The sequence below is a fragment of the Pristiophorus japonicus genome, unplaced genomic scaffold (assembly GCF_044704955.1).
Source record: "Pristiophorus japonicus isolate sPriJap1 unplaced genomic scaffold, sPriJap1.hap1 HAP1_SCAFFOLD_353, whole genome shotgun sequence".
NCBI lineage: Eukaryota > Metazoa > Chordata > Chondrichthyes > Pristiophoridae > Pristiophorus > Pristiophorus japonicus.
The window spans coordinates 296,156-319,303 of record NW_027253358.1 but is presented as its reverse complement, the minus strand read 5'-3'; the positions used below and the strand labels follow the sequence as shown (position 1 = coordinate 319,303).

Below are 23,148 nucleotides of genomic sequence, written 5' to 3'. Positions count from 1 at the left end.
ATTTGCAGGATCTTGCGGAGGCAGCGCTGGTGGTACTTCTCCAGCGCTTTGAGGTGTCTGCTGTATATAGACCGTGTTTCTGAGCCATATAGGAGGGCGAGTATCACTACTGCCCTGTAGACCATAAGCTTGGTGCCAGATTTGAGATCCTGGTCTTTAAACACTACATCCCTCAGGCTCTCTTCTGGACTGTAGCACAAGGGGGCAGACGGACAGACTGGGAATAGGCAGGGTCAGAGCTGATGTCAGGAAGCCCCTCTTCACACACAGTGATTGGTACCTGGAATGGTCTCTAAGTAAGATGGTAGAGGGAAGAGTCAGATAGATGCTGTGATGGGGGATTGGTTTTCTGTTTTCTGTATAAGGCTGGGCTCAGAGGTCACTCTCGGCAGTACTGATCTCCATGACATTCAGCTTACACACACTCAGAGAATCCTACGTTACAGAAGGAGGCCATTTCACCCCTCGTGCCTGTGCCAGCTCCCTGCAGTTAGTGCCACTCCCCTGCTCTATCCCCATAACCCTGCAAATGTTCCCCGGTATTTATCTCATTCCCTTTTGAAAGTTGCTTTTGAATCTGCTTGTACAGCCTTTCCAGGCAGTGCGTTCCCGATCATCATAACTTGCAACGTAAAACATTCTCTTCATTGGCCCTCTGGTTCTTTTGCCAATTGTCTTAAAAATGTGTCCTCTGGTTACTAACACAAAGCTAAAAAAACAAACACAGTTTCTCCCTCTTTAGTCTAACAAAACACGTCATAATTTTTGAACACCTGAACTTTTGATCTTGCTGGCTCTGTGAACCCCCTCCTACGGCCCATCCCATGGTGTGAGACCATGAGTGTGGGCAGGCTGACACGGCTCAGACCAGGAATTGAAGCTGTGATCTTCATCTCCTGGTGTGCCAGCCACTGCCTTTCAGACTAGACCGTGGGAGTGGGAGTTTTCTGCGGTTTGTTTTTTAGCTTTGTTTAGTGGTGATTATTGATGGTGTTGTAAAGTCGGATCTATAAAGGAACAGTCATTGACATTGACTCTACATCGAGACACAGCTCCTGAGCTCAGTCCATTTCAGAACTCATCACAACAGAGCTGTGTTCGAACTGAAGGAAATGTGAGCGGGGTGCAGGAATGGAGCTCAGAAGTGCCCCCTCCTTCTCTCTCTGTGATTAAGTGTTTGACTGGAAGTGTCTCGAGTGCATTAGGATGATTTGTTCAGGCCCTTCAAAGCTGTCATCAAAGCCTGAGTTCACAGGCCTCTTGTGGCTTTCATTTCCTGTGCACCCTGTGTTGGCATGACGATTAATGTTTGTGTAAATTCCTCTGTGGGCTACTTTAATGCGATCACTAATCTGTTAACTGGGTGCAAAAATATAATGTAGAAAGGGAATTAGGTTCATCCTCTCAAACATTGCCTAATATTGAAAGCCTCTTATCAAAACCCCTTTTAAAAGCCCCATCTTGTCAAGCCATTCTTCATAACTATAGCTTCTCATTCCTGCTGTAATTTTAGTGAATTCCTGTTTCCTTTTGCCTTCCTATAATGAGACGCTCAGAACTGCACACACTATTGCAGCCAAGTGAATGTCCTTACTCCTCTCGAGTGCGCCTCTGGTTGTAAGGCTGGTGCAGGAATGAAGGGTTCACATTCTTGGAGCATTGGACAGACTTCAGCTCAACTATAACCTCTGCGTAGAGATAAATAAAGCAGTGGGGGTAGGTTTAAACTAATGTGGAAGGGGGTTAGGGAAGGTCTAGGTTTGAGACGAAGGAAGGAGAACAGGATTATTAACGGTGTTCGAATAGAAGCAGAAAGCTTAGCTTAGAAATGGGTATTTATAAAGGGGAGAAATTTTCAGGGCTATGGCTCTTTAACAGGGGTTGGACGAATTGGATAGCTCGTTCATAGAGCTAGCACTGGCACTATGGGCTGAACGACCTACTTCTGTGCTGTAAGATTCAATGATTATATTATCAGAGGAGAGTTAAAAACCCAACCAAATGAAATGAGAAAACAGAGCAAAAGAATAAGCATTAGTGTTCCCATCAATTGGCATCAGAATGAATTGGAATGAGTGTGAATGGACAAAGCATTCCAAACAATATTGGAGAGTTGGAAACATTCAAACTATGGAGGGATATGATGTAGTGCCTTCAGCTGCCTTGACCCTAAACTCTGGAACTCCCTTCCTAAAGCTCTCCGTCTCAATACCCCTCTCTCCTCCTTTAGACGTTCTTTAAAACCTACCTCTTTGACTAAGCTTCTGGTCATCTGTCCTAATACCTCCTTATGTGGCTTGGTGTCAAATTTTGTTTGCTAACGCTCCTGTGAAGTGGCTAGGGATGTTTCACTGCTTTAAAAGGGCTATGAGCCGTCCAAAGGATTGCCGATGGCCACTGAGGTACCGGACGGTTCATTGGGCGAGATATTCATCAACAAAGTCCCTCGAAGGTCTGTGGGCGGCAAATGGACGACGTACGTCGCCAATCTGAGCGGCAGCCGGCTGGAGCTCTCAATCTCGGCGGCAGAGGCGCTTGCCGCCCAAGTGCCGCCGAGGATGGAGTCGGGCCCACGGAGGGTCGAAGAGCTGCAAAGGAAAATCATCAGGAAAAAAAAAAACCATCGGAAGACCTTCCGGGTTCCCCATTGAGGTAAGTCGCTGTGGAAATAAAAAAATGTTTACTAGCCTTTTTTTTCAGGATCTTCCGACCTACTGTCGGGGACAGACCAGCCTCCTCCAGCCAGCAGTACGCCCCCGTTCTGGCGCCGAGTCCTGCCCGCAGGAATCTGGGAGCTCGGCGGGCGGGAGCTCAGTTGTACCACTCGGCTGTCTGCTGATGTCAGTGGGCGGTTCCTGGTGGCTCTCCCCTCCTGCCTGCTCCAGGTCACCCCGAAAGTGGCACTGGGCGGATCCTGCAGAGGAATGTGGGCAGGAGTTAATCAATTTTGGCCCTATATAAATGCAAGTTGTTCATTTCCCAGAACCACATGAATCAGTGGTCCTTGTTGGACTAGAAATGTACTGAAATAGGAGGCATCGAAGTATTTCACCGAGCCAGGCTGCCAGTGGGAATTCAGTGTCCCACTGTAATTATTATCATGATGCTATAATCCTGTTACTTTCTTGCAGGCATTATGGAAGGTTGTCACATTTGAGATGGGATAAATTGAATCGTAAGGTCTTGAGTAAACTGGTGTTCAGACTGATGGAGCGTTATGATATCGACCCAGGTACATGTGATGTGCATCAGGAGCGGGTATTCTTAGCTGGTCAGAGTTCTTACCACTCTATTCATTGTATTAGTAACAACCTTTTCAGCCAATATGTGTTACACCCCCCTCTTCCTGTGTGTCCCCTCACATTGTTCCAGCATTGATGAATGTGTCCCACCAGTACGTCACCATGTGTTGTACAGCTCCAGATACATTCACCAGGTACAATTCACGTTTGGAGGAATGGAATCGATAATTATACTGGAGTCTATGAAAATGACACACCTACGCCATTCTACATTACTGATATCCCAGGGGCAGCACTCTACCAGTGAGCTGTTGGTAGGAAATCTCCAGCAGATAAAGGGAGTGTCGAGGTCAGCTCCTTGTCTGATTCCTTCAGTTAACCAAATATTCAGCCTGTGTCCTGATATCCTGATTCACTGCCAAACATTAACCAGTTTGCTTTAATAGTGTAAGTTCAGCAGGGAGAAACAGCCCAGGGTGTCCCGTTCTTGGTTCCTGAACCACTGCTATGCTGCTTGTAGAATGCATGTACTTAACCAGGCTCTGTGTCACAGTTTGCAGTGTAGAGAGAGAGAGAGAGAGAGAGAACTTTCATTTCTACAGAACCTTTCACCTCCTCACAACATCCCAGAGTGCTTTACATGTACATTTGAAGTGTAGTCACTGCTTCTGAACTTGGCCTGATTCTGAGTACCATCGAACAGTAGTTAGGAGTGTGATTCATGGCTACACCATACTTTAGAGATAAACTTCCCCTGGATGTTGTCTGTATGTGACGGTGTGTCCCAATCGCAGTCTGCTGCTGCTTGTCCTGTGTGATACAGATAGATGGCACTGTGTCCTCTCTGAAGGGGCTGGGCCGGTCAGCCCTGTGTGAGCTCAGAGAGAGAGTGCGGCCGGGTTATTTAACTATCGCACGTCTCGGCCAAGCCAGCTTCTGACAGTTGGTGATAGGAACAGGAATTCCATCTGGTCCCGAGAGCACTGAATCCAATGACCAAATCCCAGCGTAACTCAGCACAGTCCAACAATCAGACCTGGGAGAAGCTTTTCATTTTTCTGCCTGAGATAGCGAAGTGCTCACCTTCCCATTGCTGCTGATTCTTGTACTTTCCTATAAAGTGCCAGCAGTCGGGCAGATTGAGAACACTCTGGGCTGAGTGCTTGTTGAACAAATCCAGGTGCTGATGAAATGCACTGGACCTTTCTGCAGCTGAATGTTGCCCTGGAGGGAGGGATACCTGTGCCTCCATTCCACAAAGGTTTGTGTGTTGAAAGTTCATGTGCTAGGGGCAGACAATCGGACCCGTCACATACAGTCGGAAGGTTTCTCACATTGTCAACTCCTCGCTGCAACATCGCTTTCAGTAAACACACCGTCCCGTTCTCTCACCGACATTTTTCTGCTTCTGTTTGACTTGGGTTAAAATGAGACAACATTATCTGCAGCAAATGTAAATAGCTTAAAGGAGGAGGAAATTCAGGCAAGTTGGAATGTGTGTTGTAAAACAATGCAAGGTGCATGGCAGACCTGTCTCTCAGACCCCAGTAACTCCAAACAAAGGAATCTCCACTCCAGAGACTTGAGCCCATAATCCAGGCTGACACTTCCAGGGCAGTGCTGAGGGAGTGCCGCACTGTCGGAGGGGTAGCGCTGAGGGAGTGCTGCACTGTCGGAGGGGTAATACTGAGGGAGTGCTGCATGGTCGGAGGGGTAGTACTGAGGGAGTGCTGCACTGTCGGAGGTGCCGTACTAAGGGAGTGCTGCACTGTCGGAGGTGCCGTCTTTCAGATGCGACGTTATACCAAGGCCCCGTCTGCCCCCTCAGGTGGATGTAAAAGATCCGATGGCACTGTTCGAAGAAGAGCAGGGGAGTTATCCCATGTCCTGGTCAAGATTTATCCCTCAACCAACATCACTAAAACAGTTGATCTGATCATTATTATATTGCTGTTTGTAGGATTGCGGTGCACTTAACAACAGTGACTACACTTCAAAAGTACTTCATTGGCTATAAAGAGCTTGAGAATGTCCTGCGGTTGTGAAAGGCGCTATTGAAATGCAAGTCTTCTTCTCCATTCACACCCACACTGAACAAATGGAAGCAGCGTGCTACTAGAGCTCCAGAGAGGAGAGGAACCATCTCTCCTTTGAGTTCTTATACCTCAGGGTATCATTTCAGTCTCCCTAGGCACGGAAGTTTTTAGTGATTTTGACTTGCCAACCTATTGCTATTTCTTCCTTCACTATTTCAACGTTTACACACACCTCGATTCGACACATTATGCAACTTTCCTTTTCTTTACATATACACAGGACTGAAGCTTTTCATACTTTTAATGAGAATCTATGTCATTGGGAAAAGGCTGTTTTTTAATCACAAAATAAAGCTTCATAGATGGGGACACGTTCCATTGTGCTTGTTATTGAACTCTGAAATCCAGCCACCTCCCCGATGACACCCTGCTACTGTGGCTCTCATCAGGAGGAAGTGCTTTGGGTGCTAGGGCTTACCTTAGTGTTCCTGGGCTAGGGAGGGCTAAATCAGCCCAGTTGCTGCTTCTGGTTACTATCCAGAGGTGCAGTTGGACAGTGCGGTGTGAGCAGTATGTGACTGGGCTATTGAGCAGTGATTGAATTTCTGTTCAATGTGCCTGTGTGGTTACACAATGAAGGGCGACCATTGGGATGAGACTGTGAGCAGTGGCCATTCCCTATGGACCATCCCCCAGCCCTGGATCTCCACATCACCGGCACCAGAGCAGCACCTTGCAGAGGGGGAGTCCACGTTTTACACACCCAATATAAACATCGACCCAAGCAGAGGAAGTTGCATGCAAGGCATTTTTGAGTAAGTTGGCTGTGCCAGTGCCCACAGCTGGTTGATGGATAAACTTTCTTTATGTAATAGAAACATAGAAAATAGATGCAGGAGTAGGCCATTCAGCCCTTCGAGCCTGCACCACCATTCAATAAGATCATGGCTGATCATTCCTTCAGTACCCCTTTCCTGCTTTCTCTCCATACCCCTTGATCCCCTTAACCCCTAACTCCCTCTTGAATATATCCAGTGAACTGGCATCAACAACTCTGCGGCAGGGAATTCCACAGGTTAACAACTCTCTGAGTGAAGAAGTTTCTCCTCATCTCAGTCATAAATAGCCTACCTCTTATCCTAAGACTATGTCCCCTGGTTCTGGACTTCCCCAACATCGGGAACATTCTTCCTGCATTTAACCTGTCCAGTCCCGTCAGAATCTTATATGTTTCTATGAGATCCCCTCTCATCCTTCTAAACTCCAGTGAATAAAGGCCCAGTTGATCCAGGCTCTCCTCATACGTCAGTCCAGCCATCCCGGGAATCAGTCTGGTGAACCTTCGCTGCACTCCCTCAATAGCAAGAATGTCCTTTCTCAGATTAGGAGACCAAAACTGAACACAATATTCCAGGTGAGGCCTCACTAAGGCCCTGTACAACTGCAGTAAGACCCCCCTGCTTCTATATTCAAATCCCCTAGCTATGAAGGCCAACATACCATTTGCCTTCTTTACCGCCTGCTGTACCTGCGTGCCCACTTTCAGTGACTGGAAATGAAGAGGATGGAATTTGAACCCGCGCGGACCACAGTGGATTAGCAGTCCATCGCCTTAACCACTTTGCCACCTTGGCTCAGCCCAATGACATCTCGTGGCATTGCATACTGTCGACTGAGTGCAGTGCTGTTTGAAGTGAGATTTGGGGGCGGACTGGCAATAGGATCAGTAAGCATTCAGTCCCCATGTTAATACCTCAATTCAAGCTGTATTTATAAAGTGCCATTCTAAATTCTTGTGACTGCATTAATGAGGAAATGTGCTCGTTTAAATCTGTCCTGTAATTACAGCCCCTCACAGTCAGTGTGCCAGGCTCCGGGGGCACGGGGAATAGGGATTAGATTGAGCCACTTCATACGATGTGGTGGGGGGGGTGCAGGGTAAGCGTGTGGAATGGGAAGACCAGGGAAGGGATGGGAACAGAGGGTGTGGGAACATTAAGGGAGAATTGGTGGTATAATTGAGGGAGTGCGCATTTGAAATGGATTAGTTTTGGGGAGCAGTTAGCCGGGTCTCTCCAGCCCTGTCTCTCAGTGATTCACGTCTGTGCAGCCTGGGGTGTAGCTGATCACCGAGCAGTGACCCGGCCACTATGCCTGTTGGTTGAGGACAGGATTGGGTATGGGCTTGGCAGCGATTTCCCCCCACTGTCCGAGTCGAGACTCCTTGCCTGGGCTGGTGTGGCCAATGTCCAGCTGGGTGAGGTGGTGGGCAGTGACTGGTTCTGTGGACTCGATCCCGGCAAAAGCCTAGAGTTGCAGGAGAGGAAAGGGGGAAGGGAAGGTTTGAGTAGAGTGCTGAAAGGATCTTCTGTTCTTTCTGCCCACAGCATTCTGCCCAAACGTTGTGCACCAGCGGTACCTGTCTTCCATCAAATACCTCTTGTACAAACACTTTGTGGAGGTAAGTCCATTTCATTCTAGCACAGCTGTAAGGGTGGGATCGTGTTTGAATTGTCCGCAATGTCACTTTGCTCTGTCAGTGGTGGTACAGGAGGACACCTGCCAGTGATCTTATATAGCAACCTCATCGATTAGCTCCCACTCCGACTGCTCATACTCACCGCAATAACTCGTCTGATAGCTCATTCTGTAGCAGATCTAAATTATTAAAGAAACTCTTCTCCTCCACCCCCTGTCTACCCCCCTCTCTACCCCCCTCTCCACCCCGTGTCTACCCCCCTCTCCACCCCGTGTCTACCCCCCTCTCCACCCCGTGTCTACCCCCCTCTCCACCCTGTGTCTACCCCCCTCTCCACCCCCTGTCTTACCCCCCTCTCCACCCCCTCTCTACCCCCCTCTCCACCCCCTCTCTACCCCCCTCTCCACCCCCTGTCTACCCCCCTCTCCACCCCCTGTCTACCCCCCTCTCCACCCCCTGTCTACCCCCCCTCTCCACCCCCTGTCTACCCCCCCTCTCCACCCCCTGTCTACCCCCTCTCTCCACCCCCTGCCTACCCCCCCTCTCCACCCCCTGTCTACCCCCCCTCTCCACCCCCTGTCTACCCCCCCTCTCCACCCCCTGTCTACCCCCCCTCTCCACCCCCTGTCTACCCCCCCTCTCCACCCCCTGTCTACCCCCCCTGTCTACCCCCCCTCTCCACCCCCTGTCTACCCCCCCTCTCCACCCCCTGTCTACCCCCCCTCTCCACCCCCTGTCTACCCCCCCTCTCCACCCCCTGTCTACCCCCCCTGTCTACCCCCCCTCTCCACCCCCTGTCTACCCCCCCTCTCCATCCCCTGTCTACCCCCCCTCTCCACCCCCTGTCTACCCCCCTCTCCACCCCCTGTCTACCCCCTCTCCACCCCCTGTCTACCCCCTCTCTACCCCCCTCTCCACCCCCTGTCTACCCCCCTCTCCAACCCCTGTCTACCCCCCTCTCCACCCCATCTACCCCCCTCTCCACCCCCTGTCTACCCCCCCTCTCCACCCCCTGTCTACCCCCCCTCTCCACCCCCTGTCTACCCCCCCTCTCCACCCCCTGTCTACACCCCTCTCCACCCCTGGTCTACCCCCCTCTCCACCCCCTGTCTACCCCCCTCTCCACCCCCTGTCTACCTCCCTGTCTAACCCCCTCTCCATCCCCTGTCTACCCCCCTCTCCACCCCCTGTCCACCCCCCTCTCTCTCTGAACCCCCTCTCTCTCTCTCCAGCCCCCCCCCTCTCTCCAGATCCTCGCTCTCTCCAGCCCCCTCTCTCTCTCCAGCCCCCCCTCTCTCTCCAGCTCCCCCTCTCTCTCTCCAGCCCCCCTCTCTCTCTCCAGCCCCCCCTCTCTCTCTATCCAGCCCCCCCCCCTCTCTTTTCCATCTTCTCTCCCGAATCCCTGACTCTTACTCCGGTGCAATTAAATGGCATCTTGCTCAACTGGCTCTTTGTCTCTGAGTCTAGACAGTGTCCGTAAGATATTGTTGCGCATCACATGCTGCTTCACCAATGCGCAGACTTTCCATCAGGACCATGAGCGCTGGGGATTTTACCTCCTTCTCCAGTTGTAGAGCCCCATCAAACTTCTGGGCACTCTGGCTCATTTACACAACGAGCGATCCCTGTGCACGCCGAGCGATCCCTTTGTTCCGAGTGCCGTGGGGGTGATGGTGGCTCTGGGGAGTGCAGCCAGAGCCAAGTCTGCACAGGGGGGGAGAAAAAAGAATGCAAGAGCTATAGTGGTAGGGATTCAATCGTCAGGGAGCAGACAGGTGTTTCTGTGGCCGCAGACGTGACTCCAGGATGGTATGTTGCCTCCCTGGTGCCAGGGTCAAGGATGTCACTGAGTGGCTGCAGGGCATTCTGGGGGGAGAGGGTGAACAGCCAGAGGTCGTGGTCCACATCGGTTCCAATGACATAGGTAGAAAGAGGGATGAGGTCCTGCAGGCAGAGTTTAGGGTGCTAGGAGAGAGATTAAAAAGCAGGACCTCAAAAAGTAGTAATCTCTGGATTACTCCCTGTGCCACGACCTAGTGAGTACAGAAATAGGAGGATAGAGCAGATGAATACGTGGCTGGAGAGATGGTGCAGGCGGGAGGGCTTTAGTTTCCTGAGACATTAGGACAGCTTCCGGGGGAGGTGGGACCTGTACAAGCCGGACGGGTTGCACCTTAACACCAGGACCAATATCCTCGCAGGGGAGGGTTGCTAGTGCAATTGGGGTGGGTTTAAACTAGCTTGGCAGGGGGATGGGAACCTGAGAGTTGATTCAGTAGGGAGGGGAGAAAAGCTGGAATTAGAAAGCAAAAATAAATAAAGTGAGTTTGAAGGAGAGAGGAAACAAGCAGGAAAAAAGAGTAAAATAACAAACTTAAAGCACTTTGTCTAAATGCATGTAGCATTTATAACAAAATAGATGAATTGACAGCACAAATTGCGACAAATGGATATGATCTGATAGCCATTACACAGACGTGGTTGCAAGATGACCAGGACTGGGAATTAAATATTCAGGGGTATTTGACAATCCGGAAGGACAGACAGAAGGGAAAAGGAGGTGGGGTAACTCTATTGATAGAGGATGGAATCACTGCAATAGTGAGAAACGATATTGTCTCAAATGACAAGGGTTTTGAAACAGTTTGGGTGGAGATAAGGAATAATAAGGGGAAAAAGTCACTGGTGGGCGTAGTCTATAGGCCCCCGAACAGTAGCAACTCTGTTGGTCAGAGTATAAACCAGGAAATAGTGGGGGTTTGTAAAAAGGGAACAGCAATGATCATGGGTGATTTTAACCTCCATATTGATTGGACAAATCAAATTAGTCAGGGCAGCCTTGAGGAGGAGTTCATAGAGTGCGTAAGGGACGGGTTCCTTGAGCAGTATGTAACGGAACCATCCAGGGGGCAGGCTATCTTAGATCTGGTCCTGTGTAATGAGACAGGATTAATAAACAATCTCCTAGTAAAGGATCCCCTCGGAATGAGTCATCATAGCATGATTGAATTTCAAATTCAGATGGAGGGTGAGAAAGTTGGATCTCTAACCAACGTACTAAGCTTAAATAAAGGAGACTATGAAGGTATGAGGGCAGAGTTGGGTAAAATGGACTGGGAAAATAGATTAAAGTGTAGGACGGTTGATGAACAGTGGTGTACATTTAAGGAGATATTTCACAACTCAAGAAAAATATATTCCAGTGAGGAGGAAAGGGTGTAAGAGAAAAGATAGCCATCCGTGACTAACTAAAGAAATAAAGGTCGATATCCAATTAAAAACAAGGGCATACAAAGTGGCCAAAACTAGTGGGAGGTCCGAAGACTGGGAAGCTTTTAAAAGCCAGCAAAGAATGACTCAAAAAATGATTAAGAAAGGGAAGATAGACTATGAAAGTAAAGTAGCCCGAAATATAAAAACAGATAGCAAGAGTTTCTGTAGGTATATAAAAAGAAAAAGGGTGGCTAAAGTAAATGTTGGTCCCTTAGAGGACGAGACCAGGGAATTAGTAATGGGGAACATGGAGATGGCAGAAACTCAAAAATATTTTGTATCAGTCTTTACGGTAGAGGCCACTAACAATATTCCAACAGTGGATAGTCAAGGGGCTATAGTGAGGGGGAGGAACTTAACACAATCACAATCACTAAGGAGGTGGTACTCAGTAAGATAATGGGACTAAAGGCAGATAAATCCCCTGGACCTGATGGCTTGCATCCTAGGGTCTTAAGAGAAGTAGCGGCAGGGATTGTGGATGCATTGGTTGTAATTTACCAAAATTCCTTGGATTCTTGGGAGGGCCCAGCAGATTGGGAAACTGCAAATGTAACGCCCCTATTTAAAAAAGGAGGCAGGAAAAACGCAGGAAACTATAGATCAGTTAACCTAACATGTGTGGTTGGGAAAATGTTGGAGTCCATTATTAAAGAAGCAGTAGCAGGACATTTGGAAAAGCAAAATTTGGTCAGGCAAAGTCAGCATGGATTTATGAAGGGGAAGTCATGTTTGACAAATTTGCTGGAATTCTTTGAAGATGTAACGAACAGGGTGGATAGAGGGGAACCAGTGGATATGATTTATTTGGACTTCCAGAAGGCATTTGACAAGATGCCACACAAAAGGTTACTGCACAAGATAAAAGTTCACGGGGTTGGGGGTAATATTTTAGCAAGGATAGAAGATTGGCTGACAAACAGAAAACAGAGAGTCGGGATAAATAGTTCATTCTCTGGTTGGCAATAAGTAACAAGTGGGGTGCCACAGGGATCAGTGCTGGGACCCCAATTATTTACAATTTATATTAACGACTTGGAAGAGGGGACTGAGTGTAACGTAGCCAAGTTTGCTGAGGATACAAAGATGGGAGGAAGGGCAATGTGTGAGGAGGACATAAAGAGTTTGCAGGAGGACAGAGACAGGCTCAGTGAGTGGGCAAAAATTTGACAGATGGAATATAATTTTGGAAAGTGTGAGGTCATGATGTATTTTGGCAGAAAAAATCAAAGAGCAAGTTATTATTTAAATGGAGAAAGATTGCAAAGTGTTGCAGTACAGCGGGACCTGTGGGTACTTGTGCATGAAACACAAAAGGTATGCAGGTACAGCAAGTGATCAGGAAGGCCAATGGTATCTTGGCCTTTATTGCAAAGGGGATGGAGTATAAAAGCAGGGAAGTCTTGTTACAACTGTACAGAATATTGGTGAGGCCACACACCTGGAATACTGCGTGCAGTTTTGGTTTCCATATTTACGAAAAGATATACTTGCTGTGGAGGCAGTTCAGAGAAGGTTCACTAGGTTGATTCTGGAGATGAGGGGGTTGACTTATGAGGAAAGGTTGAGTAGGTTGGGCCTATACACATTGGAATTCAGAAGAATGAGAGGTGGTGATCTTATAGTAACGTATAAGATTATGAGGGGGTTTGACAAGGTGGATGCAGAGAGGTTGTTTCCACTGATGGGGGAGACTAGAACTAGAGGGCATGATCTTAGAATAAAGGGCCGCCTATTTAAAACAGAGATGAGGAGAAATTTCTTCTTTCAGAGGGTTGTAAATCTGTGGAATTTGCTGCCTCAGAGAGCTGTGGAAGCTGGGACATTAAATACATTTAAGACAGAGATAGACAGTTTCTTAAACGATAAGGGGATAAGGGGATATGGGGCAGTGAAGTGGAGCTGAGTCCATGATCAGATCAGTCATGATCCTATTGAATGGCGGAGCAGGCTCGAGGGGCTGTATGGCCTATTACTGCTCCTATTTCTTATGTTCTTATGTTTACACGCCGAGCGATCCCTGTAAACACCAGGCTACTGGGGAATCTTGTATTGGAACCAGTTCACTGACAGTAGTGCCATTTGGTGGGTGCGATGATTGGCGATGGTGTCAGGGTAAGCTAGGGGGTTGTATGGAGGGAGGTAGTGAGTCACGTGTTGTCTTTTCTAACACCATGTTCTTGCTCCTCACAGAAGAGTATGAGTGAAGAGAACTGCTCGGAACACATTGAGGTTAGTCTTCCTATCTTCACAGAGATCACACTTTCCAATCAGATCTTGTACAGATTTTGAATATTTTGGCAGCATTCATCCACCACAGTATTGCTCCAGTGTGTGATGGAGTGTGTTTTATTGCTCCAGTGTGTGATGGACCGGCGTGGGGTTGGGAGGCGGGGCCCGGCGCGGGGGTGGGAGGCGGGCGGTGAACAGCCAGTTGTCGTGGTGCATATAGGTACCAACGATATAAGTAAAAAAACGGGATGAGGAATTTAGGGAGCTAGGAGCTAAATTTAAAAAGTAGGACCTCAAAAGTAGTAATCTCAGGATTGCTACCAGTGCCACGTGCTAGTCAGAGTAGGAATCACAGGATAGCTCAGATGAATACATGGCTTGAGGAGTGGTGCACAAGGGAGGGATTCAAATTCCTGGGACATTGGAACCGGTTCTGGGGGAGGTGGGACCAGTACAAACTGGGCAGGACCGGAACCAATGTCCCAGGGGGAGTGTTTGCCAGTGCTGTTGGGGAGGAGTTAAACTAATATGGCAGGGGGATGGGAACCAATGCAGGGAGACAGAGGGAAACAAAATGGAGACAGAAGCAAAAGACAGAAAGGAGATGAGTAAAAGTGGAGGGCAGAGAAACCCAAGGCAAAAAACAAAAAGGGCCACTCTACAGCAAAATTCTAAAGGGTTAAATTGTGTTAAAAAGGCAAGCCCGAAGGCTATGTGCCTCAATGCGAGGAGTATTCGGAATAAGGTGGACGAATTAACTGTGCAGATAGCAGTTAACGGACACGATGTGGTTGGCATCACGGAGACATGGCTCCAGGGTGACCAAGGCTGGGAGCTCAACATCCAAGGGTATTCAACATTTAGGAAGGATCGACAGAAAGGAAAAGGAGGCGGGGTGGCGTTGCTGGTTAAAGAGGAAATTAATGCAATTGTAAGGAAAGACATTAGCTTGGATGATGTGGAATCGATATGGGTGGAGCTACGGAATACCAAGGGGCAGAAAACGTTAGTGGGAGTTGTGTACAGACCTCCAAACAGTAGTAGTGAAGTTGGGGAAGGCATCAAACAGGAAATTAGGGGTGAATGCAATAAAGGTGCAGCAGTTATCATGGGTGACTTTAATATGCATATAGATTGCGCTAACCAAACTGGAAAGAATACAGTGGAGGAGGACTTCCTGGAGTGCATAAGGGATGGTTTTCTAGACCAATATGTCGAGGAACCAACTAGTGGGGAGGCCATCTTAGACTGGGTGTTGTGTAATGAGAGAGGATTAATTAGCAATCTCGTTGTGCGAGGCCCCTTGGGGAAGAGTGACCATAATATGGTGGAATTCTAGATTAGGATGGAGAATGAAATGGTTAATTCAGAGACCATGGTCCAGAACTTAAAGAAGGGTAACTTTGAAGGTATGAGGCGTGAATTGGCTAGGATAGATTGGCGAATGATACTTAAGGGGTTGACAGTGAATGGGCAATGGCAGACATTTAGAGACCGCATGGATGAACTACAACAATTGTACATCCCTGTCTGGCGTAAAAATAAAAAAGGGAAGGTGGCTCAACCGTGGCTATCAAGGGAAATCAGGGATAGTATTAAAGCCATGGAAGTGGCATACAAATTGGCCAGAAATAGCAGTGAATCCGGGGACTGGGAGAAATTTAGAACTCAGCAGAGGAGGACAAAGGGTTTGATTAGGGCAGGGAAAATAGAGTACGAGAGGAAGCTTGCAGGGAACATTAAAATGGACTGCAAAAGCTTCTATAGATATGTAAAGAGAAAAAGGTTAGTAAAAACAAACGTAGGCCCCCTGCAGTCAGAATCAGGGGAAGTCATAACGGGGAACAAAGAAATGGCAGACCAATTGAACAAGTACTTTGGTTCGGTATTCACTAAGGAGGACACAAACAACCTTCCGGATAAAAAGGGGTCAGAGGGTCTAGTAAGAAGGAGGAACTGAGGGAAATCCTTATTAAGTCGGGAAATTGTGTTGGGGAAATTGATGGGATTGAAGGCCGATAAATCCCCAGGGCCTGATGGTCTGCATCCCAGAGTACTTAAGGAGGTGGCCTTGGAAATAGCGAATGCATTGACAGTCATTTTCCAACATTCCATAGACTCTGGATCAGTTCCTATGGACTGGAGGGTAGCCAATGTAACCCCACTTTTTAAAAAGGGAGGGAGAGAGTAAACAGGGAATTATAGACCGGTCAGAATTATAGATCAGTAGTGGGTAAAATGATGGAATCAATTATTAAGGATGTCATAGCAGCGCATTTGGAAAGAGGTGATATGATAGGTCCAAGTCAGCATGGATTTATGAAAGGGAAATCATGCTTGACAAATCTTCTGGAATTTTTTGAGGATGTTTCCAGTAGAGTGGACAAGGGAGAACCAGTTGATGTGGTGTATTTGGACTTTCAGAAGGCTTTCGACAAGGTCCCACACAAGAGATTAATGTGCAAAGTTAAAGCACATGGGATTGGGGGTAATGTGTTGATGTGGATTGAGAACTGGTTGGCAGACAGGAAGAAAAGAGTAGGAGTAAATGGGTACTTTTCAGAATGGCAGGCAGTGACTAGTGGGGTACCGCAAGGTTCTGTGCTGGGGCCCCAGCTGTTTACATTGTACATTAATGATTTAGACGAGGGAATTAAATGTAGTATCTCCAAATATGCGGATGACACTAAGTTGGGTGGCAGTGTGAGCTGCGAGGAGGATGCTATGAGGCTGCAGAGTGACTTGGATAGGTTAGGTGAGTGGGCAAATGCATGGCAGATGAAGTATAATGTGGATAAATGTGAGGTTATCCACTTTGGTGGTAAAAACAGAGAGACAGACTATTATCTGAATGGTGACAGATTAGGAAAAGGGGAGATGCAACGAGACCTGGGTGTCATGGTACATCAGTCATTGAAGGTTGGCATGCAGGTACAGCAGGCAGTTAAGAAAGCAAATGGCATGTTGGCCTTCATAGCGAGAGGATTTGAGTACAGGGGCAGGGAGGTGTTACTACAGTTGTACAGGGCCTTGGTGAGGCCACACCTGGAGTATTGTGTACAGTTTTGGTCTGCTAACTAGAGGAAGGACATTCTTGCTATTGAGAGAGTGCAGCGAAGGTTCACCAGACTGATTCCCGGGATGGCGGGACTGACATATCAAAAAGACTGGATCAACTGGGCTTGTATTCACTGGAGTTCAGAAGAATGAGAGGGGATCTCATAGAAACATTTAAAATTCTGACGGGTTTAGACAGGTTAGATGCAGGAAGAATGTTCCCAATGTTGGGGAAGTCCAGAACCAGGGGTCACAGTCTAAGGGTAAGGGGTAAGCCATTTAGGACCGAGATGAGGAGAAATTTCTTCACCCAGAGAGTGGTGAACCTGTGGAATTCTCTACCACAGAAAGTTGTTGAGGCCAATTCACTAAATATATTCAAAAGAGTTAGATGTCGTCCTTACTACTAGGGGGATCAAGGGGTATGGCGAGAAAGCTGGAATGGGGTACTGAAGTTGCATGTTCAGCCATGAATTCATTGAATGGCGGTGCAGGCTCGAAGGGCTGAATGGCCTACTCCTGCACCTATTTTCTATTTTTCTATGTTTGGTCCCATTATCTTACTGAGTACCACCTCCTTAGTGATTGTGATTGTGTTAAGTTCTTCCCCCCCCCCCCCCATAGCCCCTTGACTATCCATTGTCGGAATATTGTTGGTGTCCTCTACCATAAAGACTGATACAAAATATTTGTTTAGAGTTTCTGCCATCTCCACGTTCCCCATTACTAATTTCCCGGTCTTGTCCTCTAAGGGACCAACATTTACTTTAGCCATCCTTTTCCTTTATATATAGCTATAGAAACTCTTGCTATCTGTTTTTATATTTTGTGCTAGTTTACTTTCCAAGTCTATCTTCCCTTTCTTAATCATTTTTTGAGTCATTCTTTGCTGGCTTTTAAAAGCTTCCCAATCTTCTGTCCTCCCACTAGTTTTGGCCACTTTGTATGCCCTTGTTTTTAATTGGATACCATCCTTTATTTCTTTAGTTAGTCACGGATGGCTATCTTTTCTCTTACATTTTCCTCCTCACTGGAATATATTTTTCTTGTGTTGTGAAATATCTCCTTAAATGTACACCACTGTTCGTCAACCGTCCTACACTTTAATCTATTTTCCCAGTCCACTTTAGCCAACCCTACCTTCATACCTTCATAGTCTCCTTTATTTAAGCTTAGTACGTTGGTTAGAGATCCAACTTTCTCACCCTCCATCTGAATTTGAAATTCAACCATGCTATGATCACTCATTCCGAGGGGATCCTTTACTAGGAGATTGTTTATTAATCCTGTCTCATTACACAGGACCAGATCTAAGATAGCCTGCCCCCTGGTTGGTACCATTGCATACTACTCAAGGAACCCGTCCCTTATGCACTCTATGAACTCTTCCTCAAGGCTACCCTGACCAATTTGATTTGTCCAATCAATATGGAGGTTAAAATTACCCATGATTATTGCTGTTCCCTTTTTACAAGCCCCCACTATTTCCTGGTTTATGCTCCGACCAACAGAGTTGCTACTGTTAGGGGGCCTACAGATTACGCCCACCAGTGACTTTTTCTGCTTATTATTCCTTATCTCCACCCAAACTGTTTCAACATCCTGATCATTTGAGCATATATCGTTTCTCACTATTGCAGTGATTCCATCCTTTATCAATAGAGCTACCCCACCTCCTTTTCCATTCTGTCTGTCCTTCCGGATTGTCAAATACCCCTGAATATTTAATTCCCAGTCCTGGTCACCTTGCAACCACGTCTGTGTAATTGCTGTTAGATCATATCCATTTGTCTCAATTTGTGCCGTCAACTCATCTATTTTGCTGCAAATGCTACGTGCATTTAGACAAAGTGCCTTTAAATTTGTTTTTTTTACCCTTTTTTCTTGCTTGTTTCCTCTCTTCTTCAAACTCACTTTATTTATTTTTGCTTTCTAATTCCAGCTTTTCTCCCCTCCCTACTGAATCAACTCTCAGGTTCCCATCCCCCTGCCAAGCTAGTTTAAACCCACCCCAACAGCACTAGCAACCCTCCCCGCGAGGTTGTTGGTCCCGGCTCTGGTCCTTGTTTGAGCTCTGTCCCTCCCCCCCCCCCCCATCTGCTCTGGATCATCTTGTTTCAGCTCCACCCCCACCCGCTGTGGAATTCACCTTGTGTAAATGTTTGTTTTGCAGGCGATAGTTGGCCAGAATCCCCGGCTGCAGGGGCAGTTTCTGAACTTGTTGGCGAGACACACCAATATGGACACAGTTGCTCGCTGGGCCCTGACGCTCAATGTGCCCCAAGAGAAATTATCGTACCAGATTGCTGAACGACTCAAGCAACTGGAGAAAATCAGAGTGTAAGCTACATCACCATGGATAAATATTTAGATTACATGTAAACTTACATCTGGTGTGCTCTTCCTGTTTGTCACGCTGTGTTACAATTTTTGTCACATCTTGTCACCATTTTTTCACATCAAGTAACCACTAGCAATGTTTTTGCAATGTGATTCGCCATTACTCACCTTGCTGGTCTCCCAGGCTCCCACCATGGCCTGCAATCTCGCCTGTCCACTCTGCATTCAGCTCCTTACCATCCTTCCTCAACCCACCAATCACCCGTTCCTACTCACTCCCACAATGTCTCGTGCCTCAACCTCACTCCCACTACCGATTGCTCGATGAACCGATCAGAGTCTGTAAGAACATAAAAAACAGGAGCAGGAGTCGGCCATTTGGCCCCTCAAGCCTGCTTCGCCATTCAATGAGATCATGGCTGATCTTCTACCTCAACTCCACTTTCCTGAACTATCCCCATATCCTTTGATTCCCTTAATGTCCAAAAATCTATTGATCTGTGTCTTGAATATAATCAAAGACTGAGCATCCACAGCCCTCTGGGGCAGAGAATTCCAAAGATTCACCACCCTCTGAGTGAAGGAATTCCTCCTCATCTCAGTCCATAATGGGCGATCCCTTATCCTGAGACTGTGACCCCTGGTTCTAGACTCCCCAGGCCGGGGGAAACATCCTCCCTGCATCTACCCTGTCCAGCCCTGTGAGAATTGTGTATGTTTCAGTGAGATCACCTCTCATTCTTCTAAACTCGAGAGAATATACTCAATCTCTCCTCATCCCAGGAATCAGTCTGGCGAACCTTCATTGCACTCCCTCTATGCCAAGTTATATCAGTGCCTTTAGCTTTAATTTTTTCTATTTTCCCCTGATGTCACCTCAGTCAGTGATGCCCTGTTACCTTGGTTACTCTCTCTGTCCCTTCCTGACACACTCTGTTTATTAACCCAAATTCTGCTCTGCTCAAGAGCCTTGGCATTTAATAAGAACATAAGAAATCGGAGCAGGAGTAGGCCATATGGCACTTCGAGCCTGCTGCGCCATTTAATACGATCATGGCTGATCCGATCATGGACTCGGGTCCACTTCCCCGCCCACTCCCCATAACTCCTTTATCCTCATCAGTTTCTCTTGCTGCTTTTAAATTGACTCTTTGTAAAACGCTGGTAGGATTCAGGAAAGATCTAAGGCATGAGCGGGAGGGGCAGAGGGAGTGAGGGGACTGAGAGGAGATGTACGTGAGGCGGGGGGGAGTGAGGGGACTGAGAGGGGATGTACGTGGGGCCGGAGGGGCAGAGGGAGTGAGGGGACTGAGAGGGGATGTACGTGGGGCGGGAGGGGCCGAGGGAGTTAGAGGACTGAGAGGGGATGTACGTGGGGCGGGGGGGAGTGAGGGGACTGAGAGGGGATGTACGTGGGGCGAGGGGGGGAGCAGAAGGAGTGAGGAGACTAAGGGGTATTTACGTGAGGCGGGAGGGAGTGAGGGGATTGAGAGGATGTACGTGAGACGGGGGGGGGGGGGAGTGAGGGACTGAGGGGATGTAGGTGAGGCGGGAGGGGCAGAGGGAGTGAGAGGGGATGTAGGTGGGGCGAGGGGGGGAGCAGAGGGAGTGAGGAGACTGAGAGGGGATGACGTGGGGTGGGTGGGGGGTGGGGGTGATGACGACAGCTTACAGGGACTTTAATAAATACATTTGCTGTTTGTAATACTGACCTTCAGATGTGTGAACATCTTTACCTGCTGAGGCCTAGTTTTCACATCAGAAAGCCAATATTTATTTTCCATTTCCAAAATAAATAGGTATATAAATATTGCGACCCTTGAGACATGTGTGGGAGACTGGGTTCCAGCTCCTTTCCCATCAGCTCACTGCCCTCTCTCCACTTCCTACATTTTGTTTCCAGTTTTCCGACATTTTTTGTTTTCTGTGCTGCTGAATATGTCGGAGTGTTTTGCTTGAAAGAAGGCTGTGTGTTGTGCCGATGAGAATATGAGACAGAGAGAAGGCCCATAGCCTGTCCACCTGCACTGCTCCTCAATCCGCTCACTATCTGCCCTCGGCCCATGTATGGTGTCTGCATCACCTCAATCCCCTCCATTGTTTAGTGAAGGCACTGGGAAGGAAGTGGGGGAGATGGCAGACAGAGAGGGAGAAGCTGGTGATTCGTGTTAAACCCAGGTGGAAACACATCACTGGGATTAATAGTCTCCAAACTAAACTCCTGGGAGTCCAGAACAAGGCCACACAATCTTAAAATTACAGCGAGGCTGTTCAGGGCTGAAATCAGCAAATATTTTTTCACAGACAAGGTAGTGGAAATCTGGAATGCTCTCTCCTAAAGGCAGTGATTGTTGGGAGTCAGTGAAGCTTACCATACTGAGATTGGTCAATGTTGTTGGGTAAGGGTATCTGCTGCATGGAGCAGAACTGGGTACATGGAGTTGAAGCACAGATCAGCCATGCTCGAATAGAAAGGTGGAACAGGCTCAAGGGGCTGAATGGCCTCCTCCTGTTCCTATGTTCCACCGAGGTAGAGTTTCTGTTTGTCCCATGCGGAGAGAGTACCCCACTTACTCATCATCACAGACAATCCCTCCAACGAGGATGACTTGCTTCCACAAGAGTTCACAGATGTTTCAATGAAGGACCCGATGTTCCAGTCCTGAACTCCAATTGAGGGGGTGGAAGATGCCTGTGCATGAATTCTTTTAACGTCTGGTGACCGTTGCACACCAGCCACCACACGGGCTTGTCCGAGCTAGGCCTTTATCCAGTGGCAAAAGTTAACCAGGACGACTGGAGACCTGCTCTGCTGCACGGACCTAGTGCGTACACATATCGCAGTGTGGGCAGGCCCATGCTGCTTCTTCTGGGCCCCGATACCCTCATTTGCTGCACCTTCGCCCACAATGTTCCAGGGCCTGGCACTCCAGCTCTATTTATAGCCTCGACCTGCGGTGGTGTTCTCACACAGGTCGGGGCGGCCCATGATGTTCCAGGGCCCGGCGCTCCAGCTCTATTTATAGCCCCGGTGGTGTGTTGTGCTGTGTGAGAACTTACTGACAGGTTAAGGACCCTCCAAGTGCCAGCACGTTACTTGTCTAGCTAGAACCATCCTGTCCATCGGGTTTTAGCTGGCAGGGCCTCAAGACCTGGTTCGCAGGAATCCCACCACCAGAGACCGGTTCACCCATCCCAGTCCCATCAAAGAATCAGACTGGCTAGTCACTGACCAATGGTGCGCAGGCATACTGCAGAACAGATAGCAGATCCCAAGGTCCCAGTGCTGCCACCAATCTCCAAGGATCATGGTCACATTGGTCATTGACTCGGGAGGCCCAAGGATCCCTCTCCCGGTGGTACGGTGAGCAGCACTCTGCAGTGCGAGATACCCTGATCACAGGAGGGTATCAGGAGAGGGACAGATCTTCAGCAGCTATTCAGTGGTCAGTATAGAATGGACACCTGCATTCAGCCTGCTGGAAGGACCTCTGTGGGCCAATTTCTGGCCTTCCACGGGGCCACAACCAAGGTCATTTGCCCCTATGACGTTTTGGAAAAGCCATCATTCAGATTGTTGTATGAGGGATTTGGACAAAGAAGCATTCTTGCTGTTTCTCCACAGTCCCCACTGGTGCAGACTGGAGTCCCCACTGCCAGAACCGCCTCAAATACAACAACAACTTGTATTTATATAGCACCTTTAATGTAGTAAAACGTCCCAAGGTGCTTCACAGGTGCGTTATCAAATAAAATTTGACTCTGAGCCACATAAGAAGATATATGGGCAAATGACCAAAAGCTTGGTTTTAAGGAGCGTCTTGAAGGAGGAAAGAGAGGTAGTGAGGCGGAGAGGTTTAGGGAGGGAGCTCCAGAGCTTGGGGCCCAGGCAACAGAAGGCACGACCACCGATGGTGGAGCGATTATAATCAGGGATGCTCAAGAGGGCAGAATTAGAGGAGCGCAGACATCTCGGGGAGTTGTGGGGCTGGAGGATACAACAGAGATAGGGAAGAACGGAGGCCATGGAGGGATTAGAAAACCAGGATGAGAATTTTGAAATCGAGGCATTGCTTAACCAGGAGTCAATGTAGGTCAGCGAGCACAGGGGGTGATAGTGAGCGGGACTTGGTGCGAGTTAGGACACGGGCAGCTGAGTGTTTGGATCATCCCAAGTTTACGTAGGGTAGAATGTGGGAGGCCAGCCAGGAATGCGTTGGAATAGTCAAGTCTAGAGGTAACAAAGGCATGGATGAGGGTTTCAGCAGCGGATGAGCTGAGGCAAGGACAGATACGCTATAATAACCTGTGCTTTAACTGCCCTGGGAGTGTGTGATGGGACAGTGTAGAGGGAGCTTTACTCTGTATCTAACCCGTGCTGTACCTGCCCTGGGAGTGTTTGATGGGACAGTGTAGAGGGAGCTTTACTCTGTATCCTAACCCTCTGTACCTGCCCTGGGAGTGTGTGATAGGACAGTGTAAAGGGAGC

General features: G+C 48.2%; 1 protein-coding gene across 1 annotated transcript in view; it reads left to right on the top strand.

The window, feature by feature from the left end:
• The window catches only part of LOC139250226 (exonuclease mut-7 homolog), a 347,320-nt gene that overhangs the window by 278,460 nt on the left and 45,712 nt on the right, over nucleotides 1-23,148 (top strand). Inside the window, exons 12-15 of the mRNA XM_070872721.1 lie at nucleotides 3,132-3,232; nucleotides 7,666-7,739; nucleotides 13,224-13,262; nucleotides 18,493-18,659. Of these exons, the coding sequence (XP_070728822.1) occupies nucleotides 3,132-3,232; nucleotides 7,666-7,739; nucleotides 13,224-13,262; nucleotides 18,493-18,659 (381 nt within the window). The remainder of the gene's footprint in view (nucleotides 1-3,131; nucleotides 3,233-7,665; nucleotides 7,740-13,223; nucleotides 13,263-18,492; nucleotides 18,660-23,148) is intronic.